At 38.0% G+C, this 15,263-nt stretch overlaps 1 protein-coding gene across 1 annotated transcript; it reads right to left on the bottom strand.

Moving 5' to 3' along the window:
• Window positions 1–14,051: 14,051 nt before the first annotated feature.
• LOC141695500 (uncharacterized) lies at window positions 14,052–14,837 on the bottom strand. Its single transcript, XM_074499740.1, has one exon. It carries the CDS (start codon window positions 14,835–14,837, stop codon window positions 14,052–14,054), a length of 786 nt encoding a protein of 261 aa, XP_074355841.1.
• Between the last annotated feature and the right edge of the window lie 426 nt (window positions 14,838–15,263).

Genomic DNA, 15,263 nt, shown 5'->3' with positions numbered 1-15,263 from the left:
CAATGCAGTTTACATAACCTTCATCTTGGGAGAGTAGATGAAGGTGCATTTTCACCTTCCAGTGGTGATAACTGTCTTTGTCAAGAACTGGGATCTTTACTCCAATATCCTTCTTACTCATCTTTGTTAGATTCCAAGATCTTTAAACTCTTTGTGTGTCAAGAGCCTGCTCTGATACCAATTGTTATTCCTAGAAGACTAACAATGAGATTTACAGAAGGGGGGTTGAATGTAAATCTCAAAACTTTTTCAAGTTTTGAGCAGTTTATAAAGTTGTGTGTTCAAGAAGAACAAGTGTGTGAATTGCTTTAAGCTAATACAGACAGATATATATTCAAGCACAAATGTAAAGAACACAACAGACCTTAAAACTTTTCTGGTGGATTTGTTGTTCCACCAGAGATGGTATATTAGAAAATCTGTGTTCAACAATGTTGATCACAGCTGCATCCTAGTACAAACTAGATGAATTTTCTCTCAAGATATTTCTTAACAGCTCTGGAAAAATCTCTCTAATTACTAGCTTCTTCTTGGTTCATATATATTACCAAGTGTACAAGTGAAAAACAATATAAAATTACAATAGTAAAATAAGTTCTTCACTTGCTTCTTTTCCTGTTCACTCAAGTACTTTGTTGACTATTGCAACTTTGTACAAAAGAAGAACGGCTGCTTTTTCTGTTGATCCTGAAATTCGGCTACCACATCTCAGTTTTCTCTGTCAACCCACGTGCCTCTGCTTGTAGGTACAACTACCACTTATCAACGGCTGATTAGCAGAACATCCGTTGAAGCTTTCATCCGTTGATGACTTCATCCGTTGAAGGATGTTATCCGTTGAAGCTTTCATCCGTTGATGCTCTCATCCGTTGAAGGATGTTATCCGTTGAAGCTTTCATCCGTTGATGCTCTCATCCGTTGAAGGATGTTATCCGTTGAAGCTTTAGAGACATCCGTTGAAGCTTAGCTTCTCATCCGTTGAAGGTCTTTTAAGTCATCCGTTGATACCACTTCATTTATACAAAATTACAAGGCATGAAATATTTACAATTGGCCTTCCTATCTGCATATCATCTAGTAGTCAACATGACTCATAGTTTCTCTCAACTTCTAAGAATTACAATTTTAAATACAGAGACTGAAATATGCTACAATACTAGACTTATTTCTAAGTAAAGCTACACCATCAACGGATAGCCAAAGTGGTCTTATCCGTTGAGGCTACAGACACTAAATTTCTACTTAAGTGTTTTGTTAAACATATCATCAAACTAATGCACATATATTCCTAACAACCTTTAACTCACATATTTATCTTGCCAAAATCTATTATTTAATCATTCTACTCATGATTAAACCAAGTTACAACTTGAATACACAAAATCTTATATGCATGCAAAGAATTTTCTTAAAAATAAGATTTTATAGTCCATAATACTAAATATAAGCAAGTAAATCATGGATCATCAATCAAAACTCATTTGAAAATCAAAATCCCATTTATATTTCCAAAAAAGTTTTAACCACACCAAGTCAAAACCAAAGAAAACACAACATATAGCACACTACACTTCTCCTATGATCATACCCTAAGAAATTGAGCTTTTCTTAGATATATTCAAGAGAAGTTGATTTTGAAACTAGCTTAAATACTTACATGCAAATGGTATATGAGTAGAAGATTGAAAATGATGAATATAGGTAGCAAGATCTTTGAATTTGAACTAAGTTTTGATGTTGCATGCAAGAGAGAGAATGGGAGAGAAGGAGAGAGCCGAGAGAGAAGAGAGAAAAGGGAAAGAGGAAAGAAATAAAGAAAGAGTGGCTGGGTGGAGAGAATAAAAGAGGGAGGGGTTGGGTTTTTATAGCCAAAATGGCAGGGGCGTTTTGGTCTTTTGCCAACCCACTCTAGAATCTTCTTTTTATTTAACACAAAACAAATTTAATTAATACACAACCCTCTCAGAAAAGATGAAAATGTCACAAATAACAATTTTAGAATATAGATCTCGAAATTAGATTTCTAGACATATTTTTAAAATAATATTTGAGCGTACGGTTTAGTTTCCATGAATTTTATAAGATTGCGCTCAAAATAGAATTATAACCCGATAAAGTCATTTTAAAATACGCCGATTACCAAATAATTACATATATCATTTTTGTAAAGTCTCTAGGACTATTTTGAAAATAACAAAACAAATTTTACGCATTGACCATACTTGGATAATTTTATAAAAATATTTAAAGTTTCATTAAACCTTATTTTAAATCAAATAAATCCCTTAAAATCATTTAAAATTAACCATAGCACATAATCAAACATATTTTCAAGTAATAGTACGTATTCACATATCATGACTTATATCGTAACACATTCGATCATAAGAATTCCCCTTTTTAATTAATAACCACTTTTCGCGTAACGGGTCGTGTCCTGTCTGACGGCCCGACGCTGAGCGTTTTCAATTACGCTTCTCAATCATTCTTTTTATATCAATTGACACATAACTGGAATATAATATTTATTTAAATATTTCTATTCTCACATAATAACACATAATTCACATAATTACACTTTACTCGCATAATTAATTCGCGAAAATTCCCAGTCGGTACATGATATGACATCAAAATGAATATTAATATCAAGAGTTGAGTTTTGAATGAGTTTATGATCCACTCCATAATCATTGTTTTATGTTATTGCTGTTTACGATATTTCTGTAAACACTGTTTTACGAGTTTTATTCTCGTCAAGATCCAAAGTATTGCTAAAGCATTTCACTCAAAAATATCAAAAGAATTTTGAATACAGAGGAGGAACCAATTATGGGGTTCCCTAACTAAATTTTCTGATTCAGCAATGATGATTTTTAAACGTTCTGCTCTAGTGCAACTGTTGGTTTTATATCAAAACAACCATGTATATGCTATAATGAACTTGCTCAGCATTTCTTCCGCTCATACTTGCCTATTTTTAAATTTAACCTCCAGTGATAATTAGCTTGCGCTGTTTAGCCGCGTCAAGGAAGCAAAGAAGAAGCTTTTGGAAGGTGGTTGGTCCACGGTTTACGGACTAGTGTAAGTTCTATTGTGTAAAGTTGTTTATATTATATTATAATATAATTGTGTATTATATCGTGGGGCCTAGTATACTTCTTTTCGAAGTTACACTAGCGGGTTAAGTTTGGAGTTTGTAAATTGTTTAAATAGTTTTAAAAGAAAGTGAAAAAGTTATTTGTGGAATTTCGAATTCTGGTTTCTAGAACTGTAACCTTAAAAGATCTTGGTGTAGTTTGGGGTCACAGATGCTATATTTCAACTGTTGACATTTATTTATTGATTTAATAGGTTAATTTGGATTTGGGTTTCATAGTGACGACCAAATCCCCTGACCCCGGATTTGAGGGCATTACAAGTTGGTATCAAGAAACCTTGTTCTATAGTAAACTAGAAACGAGAGGTTGGTATCAAGTTGATTTGTTTAGATTATTCCGGTGTTCTTGATAATTTCTGAGGTTATGAATGAATTATAAGAATGGTAGGCATGATTTTGAGCTATAGAACATAAGTTTTGGTGTTGATTTGATGGCAATCAAACTTCGCCGGATTCGGGCTTTGGTTCGCCGGTTTTTGAATGGAATCAACGATATAATCATTGATTCTGATCGTTCCTGTTTTAGTCATGCTCCCGGGAAGCTTTGGAATTGTTTTTCATTGAAAACGGACTAAAAAGAAGCCGATTTGGCTTCGATGGAGCCTCGCCGGGAAAGACCGCAGCCGCCGGAAACTGTAGAAAAATCAACTGTTCTTGATGATCTTCGGCGACCTGTTTCAGAATTCACCCAACCTGGTTGGTTTTAATTCCAACCCGGGTTTGATCCTCATAAACCCTAATTCCCAATAGCATTTCTGTTTCTGCAGATTTTTTAGTTAAAAATAAATCAAAATTCAGTTTTAATTCCTAAAAATCATATTAATTTCCAAAATTAATTAGGTTAACTATTTTAATAATTAACTGAATTATTTTTAATTCTTAAAAATTATTTTATTTTATTATTTTCAAAAAAATCTAAATTTGATTTAATTATTTATAATTTATTTTAGTTAATTATTTATAGATTTAATTGATTGATTAATTCATTTAATCAATTAATTTTATTTATGAATAGTTAAGTAAAATAAAATTATTTATAATTAAGCCAAATAATTCCTAAAAATTATTCAGAGCCTTTAAAAATTATATTTGAGTATTTAAAAATCAATTAATATTATTATTAATTGATTTATTCTTATTTTATTGATAATAAATAAACCGTTCGTCCGTTTATTACGAAATGAACACCTCTAGACTCAGAACAATATTCCGCTTTCAACAAAAATACTTTCGAGACCCAGATTTTTTTGTTTCGAAAGGTCGCTTGTTTTGCAAATCAAGTCTGAGTCGCGTAGTGACTAAAAAGTCTTATTTTGACCAGGTTTGGATTTTAAACGTATCGAGTCGAATGTGATATGAATTATGTGATACGTGAGTTATGTGTTTACGTCCTGTGTGAATTACGTGTGTACGTGGGTCAAGATTCTTGTGTTGAGTGTTGTAATTATGTGTGGGCTATCGAATGGGTAGACAATAAGGTTTTGACGCGCAGTTCATCGAGTAATTATCGTTTAAGCGACTAATTGTATCTTTTAATTATAGATGCAGATCATTCGAGTTAATCAGGACAAGACGTTGGATAAAGAGTGAGATGAAATGGTATTGGATATCTGGCTTCTCACAATTGCAGGAGCAGCATATCAGTAAAGTGTTCAAAAGAAAGACGAAGAGGTTTTGAGACAAAATTTCAGAATAGATGCATCTTTGCGTGTGTGACTGACTGCTAAATCTCAAAGAAAAGTACCCATGACTTCACTTATTGTTCAAGTGATATATATTTTGAATCCTATTATGCAAGTATTTCTTTCCCTATTCTCAGTTCGGAATAAATAAATATTTTACATATCGTTGAAATAAATGATTCTGTTTATGCAAGTACTTATCTGTTATTCTATGTTCAGAATATTCAAGTGTTTTTACTTATCCAACTATCGGATTTATAAATGTTTTGGATTTTGAGAAAGATGACGTTGTTTTGGGTTTTCTGCCCAAGTAAATGGACGAATAAAATTTATAAGGGTGTCGAGTATTATGACCCCTCTCAATAAAATGTTTTAATATTGGATGATCACAAATTGCGTAAGAGACCGTGACGGAGGTCCAACGTAGATTCAGGTATTACACAAGATATAATATCTTTAGGCCGATATGTGCCTTGGGTGCCCCGTTTGTTTAGTTGGATATGCTTCGGCATACCGGTGTTGCTCTGCGGCTGATCACTGGCGGCAACACACCGTCGTTCGAGAATTCCAATCTAAATTATTAAATTGTTTTGATAATAATAGAAAAATGATTTATCAACTGTTTTGGTTTTGAATAAAGGTGAAATACAGTTTTAATTCAGTTGCTGATTGATGTTGATATTTAAGTTGTTGTTAAATATCAAAGGTGGTGTTAATGCAGATGATTGATGTTAACTTTCATATTTTAGCGCGGATAGGTTGTGAGCATCAAAGTTCGTATTGATATCTAATTTGATATGACGTCAAAATGAATATTAATATCAAGAGCTGGGTTTTGAATGAGTTTATGCCACTCTATAATCATTGTTTCATGTTATTGATGTTTTCGATATTTCTGTAAACACTGTTTTATGAGTTTTATTCTAGTCAAGATTCAAAGTATTGTTGAAGTATTTCGCTCAAAAAATATCAAAAGAATTTTGAATATAGAGGAGGAATCAATTATGGGGTTCCCTAACTAAATTTTCTGATTCAACAATGATGATTTTTAAACATTCTGTTCTAGTGCAGCTGTCGGTTTTATATCAAAACAACCATGTATATGCTATAATGAACTTGCTGGGAATTTCTTCCGCTCATACTTTCCTGTTTTTAAATTTAACCTCCAGTGAGGATTAGCTTGCGCTGTTTAGCCGCGTAATTCAAGGAAGCAAAGAAGAAGCTTTTGGAAGGTGGTTGGTCCAGGGTTTGCGGACTAGTGTAAGTTCTATTATGTAAAGTTGTTTATATTATATTATAATATAGTTATGTATTGTATAGTGTGGCCTAGCATACTTCTTTTTGAAGTTATACTAGCGGGTTAAGTTTGGAGTTTGTAAATTGTTTAAATAGTTTTAAAAGAAAGTGAAAAAGTTATTTGTGGAATTTGGAATTCTTGTTTTTAGAACTGTGACCTTAAAAGATCTTGGTGTAGTTTGGGGTCACATATGCTATATTTCAACTATTGATATTTATTTATTGATTTAATAGGTTAATTTGGATTGAGGTTTCATAGTGACGATCAAATCCCCTGACCCAGGATTTGAGGGCGTTATAATTTGTGATGAGTTGATTGAGATATTATTTAGTATACAGCTTGGAGAACCCTGTATCTATTTTGATATTATTATCAATCACACAATTGATTCCAGAGTTGAATATTTCTTGCTTTCCTCATGAAGGATCCTTTGAGATCTAAATAATGATTTGTGATGAATGTCAGCTTTCACCCTATCTTGAGTCGTGATTCCTGAAAGCCCAAAACTTTTCTTCTTAACCCTTACTTTTCCAAAGATAGAAATCTGCCACCTAGAGAAGTAAAGTAGAATGCCTTAAGAAGTGATTTTGGTATATTGTTGTTATTGCATCATAAAACTGTCATATAGTTACTTGATGAGTTTTATACTCATATATTTTCCTCTGTTCTAACCATGGAAGTTAAGCAAGAGAATGTCCAGCCTTAGGCGTACTGCTCGTAAGAGCGTACCTGGTGGCCCCTACCGTGTTGTAGGCTTCCAGATGCCAGAGCAGGTAGTACAGGTTGTGTGTGAGCAAGAGCTTAGTAGAAGGTTGTAATGATACAATGGGTTATTTGTCGGTTCTAAGTCGGAATCGATTGTGTAAATTAAATATTATTTTTGGGTTGTAATATATATAATATGGTTGGTAATTATAATCTTGTCTCAAACTTAATCTTGTTAGATCCTGTTAGTAGTTAATCGGGGTTTATGTTTACTTATTGTTAGTTAATGTTGTCTGGGTCCTCATTTCCTAACCTCGAGATTTAAGGCGTCACACAATATCAAGAGAAATGAACCCCGACAAGCAAATTATACCCACAAATATTAAGAAAAGTAAGATTTCTCAAACCCCAAAAGAATTAAGCCCATTATTAGACAGATACAAATCACTCAAACTACTCAAACTTCCATAACTATTAAGAATACGATCAACAATCAAACATCAAACACCTTCTGAGATCAAGAATCTTAAGTCCACTCAATCTTATCCTAAAACTAACACGAATTTAGATTTTTCTGAACCTATTTAATGGGTAAGTTTATGAACATATTTATTTTAAAATTTAATATTATGAATAATATACTTATTCAGACATATTAATTTTTTAACAAATATAATTAATAAAATTTTAAAATAACAATTATTTAAAATAAACATGCATCGCACGGGTTTTAGGCTAGTTATTATATAAAAGCGGACACGTTAAAATTTAATTTAAAAATTTTGATTATTTAATAATTATGTTATTACATTATTATATTATTATTACTAATAATATCTAATTAAATTTTTCAACTAAAATACTAATTACCCTTCTGTTGTGGAATAAAAATTAGAGTGCGTTAGTAATTAATTATAGGGTTCGTGAGCTTCAAGTTTTAATGGTTGCTCTCGCGTTCGGGACTATCGGTCCTTGCAAGATTCTTACGTATATCTGTATAGTAGAGAATCAAGCCAAAAATGTAGTTCTAGTTTGAGGGGTAAAGCCCTTTATATAGAGGTGAGTCTAGGGTTAGACTTGTGTTGGGAGACTTAATTGGACAAGTCTCCAACTTAGATGGTGATTAGGAGTCCTGTAAGGGAGGAACTTCAGAAGCTTCTGTGTAGGACTTTGAGTCTGTTTAGGACACATGTCTTTGCTCTTCCAGCCGTATTGGGCATTAGTTCGTGAACAACTTGTGTTCTTGGACCTTGACGACCTCTGCTGGTGGGCCTTGACTACATTGGTCGTCTTGGGTCTGCTACGAGCTTGAACCGGACAGGTGTGTACTGAGCTTCTAGACAAGAAGCCCACGTATAATTAATGTGACATTTAATGTGTGTTTAGGATGTATTTTTTATCCATATCATTTGCTACCCAACTTTCAGGATACTGCTCGAGTTTTCGTGGAAGTTATAATGGTCTTTTCACGACTCGGGGTACTTTTGGCCCTTCTCGGGTATTGGCCCTTCATGGGTGTCGGCACTTCATGGGTATCGGCCCTTCATGGGTGTCGCCATTTTATCGTAGTGTGGAGCAACCTATATGTTTACAATGATTTTTAAAGTGCGAGTATACACACTTAAGGCCTTTCACGGGCTAATTGGATAGTGTTTAACACTAAACGGTCCTAATCGGGACTAAAAAGAGAGTGTTTATCACCCCTTAGCCTTCATCAAGGTTAATTACAGGGTAAAAGCTACCAACAAGCCCTACTCGGGGCTACTTGGCCCTAATCAGGGCTAATTTCCATGTACAAGCTACTAACTAGGCTTAAAAGAGCCTAATTTTAGGCTAGAATGTACTAATTCGCCTTAATCGAGGCTAATATCCCCTAATCGGGGCTAATTTATCTTAATTAGGACTAATTAGCCTGTATAAGACATTAATTGTCTCTAATTCACACTAATCACGTAAGTGAATGGGTTAAACGACCCTTATCGCGGCTTATTTCACCATACGAGTCACTAATTCCCTACAATTACGTGTAATATATGCTAATCGTTCCTAATCGGGGCTTAATCTCACTAATCGGCCCTAATCGGGGCTCAATCTTACTAATCGGCCCTAATCGGGGCTCAATCTCACTAATCGGCCCTAATTAAAATTTTGAAGATTTAAAATTTTTTCTGTTTTTCCCTATTTTTGTAAAAAAATTCAAAAAAATTCGAAGGGGGGTCACCGGGACTCTGCAGGACCTCCTGCAGGGCAACCTGCAGGAAGCCCTGCTCGGCCAAAAGGCCCTTCTGCAGGCTGGTCGGCAAGGGGCAGAAGCTCTTGTCCCCTACTGACCAAGGGTGTTTGCTCCAATTTTTTGTTGCAGAACCTTCTCTCCGGATGCAAGCCCTTCATATATTTTGCTAGGCTTTTTTTCTCTTGGTTATCCATTGAATTAATCTCATTGAGATCCTAGAGTTCCTCCTAGTTCTGCTACCCTGGTTTCAACGAACGTTCCGTACTCGTTTTATCGAACATTCTGTACTCGTTCTACTGAACATTTTGTGCTCTATTGTTCTTGTCTAATAGGAAGCCCTATACTTCATTGAACTTGTTCAAACTTGCTTTATAGGATGCTTTGTACCCCAACAAATTCGTTCTCGTAAACGTTCTAGTCTTCTCGAAACTTATTTCTGCTGAGAGCTATCATTTCAAGAAATTTCCAAGTGAATTCACAGGATGGTCTCCGGAACAACTTTAGATGACCTCATAGCTCTCCTACAGAGGCTCCTGGTCGGCCTCAAGGCTCTTTTTGTTTCCCAGGATTGCTCTTAGTGGACCTTGGGGCCACTCTCAGGGTGGTCTGGTCGGACGGGAGGAGAAGTTCTCCGACTTGCTACGGTGAACGCTTTGCTATTCATGAATCTTATTTCTGGGAATCCTCTAGTCTTCACAGAACTTGTTCTCGCTGACGTTCTGATCTTTATGGGACTCATTCTCGTGGATGTCCTAGTCTTCACAAAACTTGTTTCTGTTAGAAGTCAACCCCTTTTTATGAATTCATACAAAATTTCACAGGTTAGCCACCGGAACAACTTTAGAAGGCCTTAGAGTTCTCCTACAGAGGCTCCTGGTCGGCCGTAAGGCCTCATTTGTAGCCTGGTCGTCCAGTTGTGCTCTTAAAATACCTTTGGGCCCTCCAGGCTCTCCTATAGAGGCTCTTGGTCGACCGTAAGGCCTCATTTGTTTCATGGTCGGCCATGTCTACTCTTAGCAGAACTTGGGGCTCTCAGGGCTCTTCTATATAGGCTCCTGGTCATCCTCAAGGCTTTATTTGTAGACTGATCGGACAGGTCTGCTCTAAGAAGACCTTGGGACCCTCCGGGCTCTCCTATAAGGCTCCTGGTCGGCCTCAAGGCTTCATTTGTAGCCTGGTTGGCCAGGTCTGCTCTTATAGACCTCGGGAGTCTCCTGCAAGGTAGTCTGATCTATTATGAGGAGTTCGTTCTGTTCTCATACTCGTGAGTAGTCTGGCCTTCACGAAATTTGCTCAGCTGAAAAAGATAATCTTGTTCTAATCTTTATAAGATTTGCTAATCATGGTGATTAATGTAAGCAACCCTTAGCTAAGCCTAATGCCTTATATTTAGTCACAACCAGGCTTTTCTCGGAGGACTGATACGATAAGCGGTGTCCTGTATCGCTTTTTTTGTTTATTATATCGTCCCTTCTAATTTTTTGATCATTTTTATCCACCATTTCCGGTGTTCTTTCGACAGGTAGCTGCTAACGCCAACTAGGTAGAGTTACGACCTGCTGTAGCAGGTAGCTCTTTTCCTATAAAAGAAGATGAGAAGTGTTCATTTTTATTCACACTTTCATTTTTTAACTTCTCAAATTCTCAAATTTTCTCAAGCCTTTCACAAGCTCCTAACTCTTCTCAATATTTTCAAAGATGTCTCAAGGTCAAGGTCCTAGCAAATCTTCTTTCTCGACGAAGGAAGCTATGCACAAGAGGGCTACTATTCGCTCTATGCAAGGTATAGCTTTTGTTTCTCCTTTCTCTATTAGCCATTGTTCTAACAGTCTGAAGAGCATGCTGGATGAGAGGGCGGGCGAGTACCCAAGTATTGTCCATTTTGATGTGTTCCACCATAGGAGTATGCTTCGTGAAGGGGATGTTGAAGAGATTCGGTCGAGTTACTCTTGGCCCGAATGTTTAGAGATTCGTAAGGCTAAGCCTAGTGAGAAGGATTGAAATCTCAGTCCCGAGAGGCTATTTGTGTATAAGGCAGCCTTGAAATTTGGGCTAAGGTTTCCCCTGCACCCCTTTATTCTGAGGCTTCTGGCCGAGCTCAAGATTCATCCTTGTGAGCTTTACCCAACAGGTGGGTTTTTATCATTCTCTTCATAGTGAGGTGTCACGACTTGGGCATCCTATTGAGCGTAATAATATTACGAAGCATCTTCATGCTGAAAGCTTCTACTCTGAACAGACCTGGCTGGGTCGTGATACAATATAGAGTTCATATTCTTCACATAGTGAACACGAGTTCTCTTCATGACTCAAACCATAACTGGAATAAGAAGTTTTTGGTCTTAGAATAAAAAGGTGGAGACTAGGGGGCGTACTTCAGGCATGACTCCATCAGGCCAGTCGATAGTTCTCATTACATTCTCAATCTTTCAGATGTCGAGCTTCTTGCGTGCGACCTCCTTATTGATGATGCCGGGAGAACCCTTATTGGGAGTTCGTAACAGAACCCAAACTCATTGAGGCTGGCATTAGCAGCCTCTCTAGAGAGGGTATTTATTTTTATTCTACTTCAACTTTGTGAAAGTTGATTCTTATATTTGTCTTCTTTACATCTTGTTTCATCTGGTGTGGCTCTTGACGTCAAGGTCAACATGAGCGATGTGGTCACGGGAAGGATGGCTCGGGATGCAGCCAAGTAGGCCAACTGTATCCCTAAGATTCCTACTTTCCTTGAAGCGTATGAATCTGGACATAAGAGGATCAAAGACTTCGATAGGAGTGCAAGGTTCCCATGGGAACCTTCTTGGGTTATCTCCAATAATGAGTCGGTGTTCGGCAGTTTGGGTCTAGCCCTCGAGTGGTCGTGGAACTGTGTTACTCCTCCCGACCTTCTGCTTGTCTCCTCTGAGGTGAAACTACTTGAGGCCGAGATGCTGGGGGCTCATGCCTTGTATCAGTTACATTTCAACTTATGTAAAATTTCTTTTAAGTGCATTTCTTTTAGAACTTGTAGAAATTTTATAGGAGTCACCCTTACATGGGGTCCTTTTCGGCCAAAGGGCCTTGTTTCATGTTGTTCGGCCAAGGCTGGTTGGCTGAGGCCTTGTGTTTGAGGATTCATCCCTTCTGACTTAAACTTTTTATAACTCCTCTTTATGTTCTCCTTGGCAGGCCAATGCTTACTTCTCCGCGTCCTCCACTCAGAGCATAAAGGTGTGAAGCGACTACACTGTAGACCTCAATGAACAAGTTGAAGATCTCTTTAGATGAGTGGGAGTTCAAAGCTCATGAAGCAGAGGGAAAGATTGCATCCTCAAAAAGGAAGTATGCTAAAGTGGAAGAGAAAAGAAAAAAGGAATGGAAAGACCTTGTGGACTCTTACCATAGATCCTCTTCATTCACTAAGATGATGGATGAGCACGATGATGAGATGCGCCCTATTAACATGGCCATAGTTTGGAAGAGGGGAGTCAAAGATGCTCATGGAATGTACCCAAACGTGGTCGACCCGAGTCTTCTCTATTTCCCATGGGAGTTACCTATTATGGACCCCTCAGGTCAGGCCTCTGGGTTTATTCCCGAGATTCCCCATATACGGTCTCAGTCTAGTTCCAGTCATAGGGGTTCCGGTTCTAAGGGTAAGGCCCCAGCAGCCCTTTACCGAAAGATCAGGGAGCCAGTTGCAGGGAACAGCAACTCCTCCTCCGAGGCTAGTTCGGATGAGGAAGAGGAGGGGGATGAGGAAGATGGCCAGGGAACGGGGAATGGTGAGAAAGAGGAGGGCTCTTCTGATGAGTGACTGATATGGCCTTGCATGGCTTTGATTTCCGCATGTGGTTGTATTTTCAAACTTTATTTATTCGAATTATATTGGCTTGTATTCTATTGGTCCTTCACGACTTGGCTTATGATCCTTTAGGATCTTTATCTATGCATTATGTTTGATTTCGTTTCATAATTGTATTTTATTTCCGTCATTTGATCCTTCGGGATGTGCATTCTTTAGATGCTCGTACTTAAATAAATTGGTAGACAAGATGATAGAAATAAACTTGCATAAATAGATAATATCTCTGAGAAATGGGTTCAACCCTTATATAAGATGGTTTCATCAACCTTATTCAAAAACTTAATAAGAAGTACCAGGAATATATCACAAACTTCCTAAGCATAATAAACTTGTAGTTTCGAAGCGTGCCAAGTGCGGGGCACTTCGTTACCATTCAGGGTCTCCAACTTGTAGGATCATCGTCCTAATGTCTTCTTTACCTTATAAGGCCCTTCCCAATTAGGGGCTAGTTTTCGTCTCTCCTCGACTCCCGATGCCTCAATCTTTCTTAGAACCAAGTCTCCTTAATGAAAGAACCTTTCTTTAACCCTTCTATTATAATAGAGGGAGGCTCTTCATTGATGCTGTGCATTGCGGGTGTTGGCCTCATCTCTGACCTCATCAATGAGATCGAGAGTTAGCCGCATGCCTTCTTGGTTGGTCTTTGGTTCATAAGCTTTGATCCTAGGTGATCAATGGGTGATCTTGAGGGGCACCACGGCCTCGGCTCCGTAAGACACCATAAATGGGGTAGCTTCAGTAGTCACCTTGCAGGTGGTGTGATATGCCCATAGTATAGGCAGCAACTCATCAGCCTAACTGTTCCTTGAACGTTCTACCCCTTTCTTAATTCCATCAAGGATGATTCTGTTAGAAACTTCTGCCTTCCCATTTGTTTGTGGGTGTGTAACCGTGTTGATGCGAAGCTCTATGCTGTTATCATCGCAATACTCTCTGAATTCTGCATTATCAAATTGTCGCCCATTATCCGTGACAAGGATGCGTGGGATCCCAAATTGGCATATCACATTCTCCCAGAAGAATTGGGAAATTTTGCTTGGTGGTTATCTTGGCTAGTGCCTTAGCCTCAATCCACTTTATGAAGTAGTTTATGGCAACCACAATGAACTTCCTGTGTCCCGATCCTACAGGAAATGGCCCAAGTATATCCATTCCCCATATAGCAAAAAGATGGATGTGCTGATAGATGTAATCTTCTCTGGAGGCTGTCGTACTATTGGGGCGTGCCTCTGGCACATGTCACATTTCTTCATATAAGCCTTTGTATAGGCCAACATGGTAGACCAGTAGAATCCCAATCGAGTTATCTTGTGAGCGAGGACATTGCTCCCCAAGTGTTGTCCACAAATCCCTTCACGGGTTTCTTTAAGTACCTTCTCTACTTCAAGAGGTCTTAAGCACTTCAGGTGTGGGATAACAAAGGACCTTTTATAGAGAAGGCCTTCAATCAATGAATATCTCAATGCTCTCACCGATAGCTTGCGTGTCTCCTGGACATCATCGGGGATCCACCCAGTCTCTACGTGAGGTTTAATCAGGTCTATCCAACAACTTTCCACACCAATCGGTGCTATCAGATTTATAACATGTATAGTAGAGGACTTCAGGACCTGGAAGTAGATACTTCTCGGATAGTTCTCGATGTCGGATGAGGCGAACTGGGATAGGGCATCAGCCGTAATGTTCTCCTCTCTTGGAACATGTTCTGCGTACCATTCATCAAACCGAGTCTGTTTTCCTTTCATGACTCTTAGGTACTTGGCCATAATATCATCTTTGGCCTCAAACTCTCCATTGACTTGAGCAACTACAAGTCTTGAGTCTCCACTGACCTTCAGGTTTTTGGCCCTCATGACTCTAGCTAAACCTAAGCTGGCTATCAATGCTTCGTGTTCTGCTTCGTTATTCATAGTTGGAAAGTCCAACTTTAAAACATACTCAATCATGAACCCATCGGGGCTTTGCAAGACTAGGCCTGCACCACTAGATTTTTTTTTTGGACGCTCCGTCAAAATGGAGAACCCAATACTCTTTCAGGGTCGTTTCTTTATCCTTTTCTTTCTCTCCTCCTTCTGGGGTTACTATCTCTTGCCCCCGCCTTCTTGGTCATTAATGGTGCATTCAACCACGAAGTCTGCTAAGGCCTGAGCCTTGATGGCCGTTCGAGACTTGTACTTGATATCAAATTCTCCTAACTCAATTGCCCACTTGATGAGCCTTCCACTGGCCTTCGGACTTTGAAGAATGTTCCTCAAGGGTTGATCCGCCAGGACTTCGACTTTGTGAGCCTGGAAGTACGGTCTCAACTTTCTTGAGGCTATAATGAGAGCAAGCGC

The sequence above is a fragment of the Apium graveolens genome, chromosome 11 (genome assembly GCF_009905375.1).
Source record: "Apium graveolens cultivar Ventura chromosome 11, ASM990537v1, whole genome shotgun sequence".
Taxonomy (NCBI): domain Eukaryota; kingdom Viridiplantae; phylum Streptophyta; class Magnoliopsida; order Apiales; family Apiaceae; genus Apium; species Apium graveolens.
The sequence above is the reverse complement of the archived record's forward strand: the minus strand, read 5'-3'. Positions and strand labels throughout refer to the sequence as shown.

Coding starts and splice junctions, on each gene's coding strand:
- LOC141695500 (XM_074499740.1), bottom strand. CDS start 14,837: ATGAATAACGAAGCAGAACACGAAGCATTGATAGCCAGCTTAGGTTTA.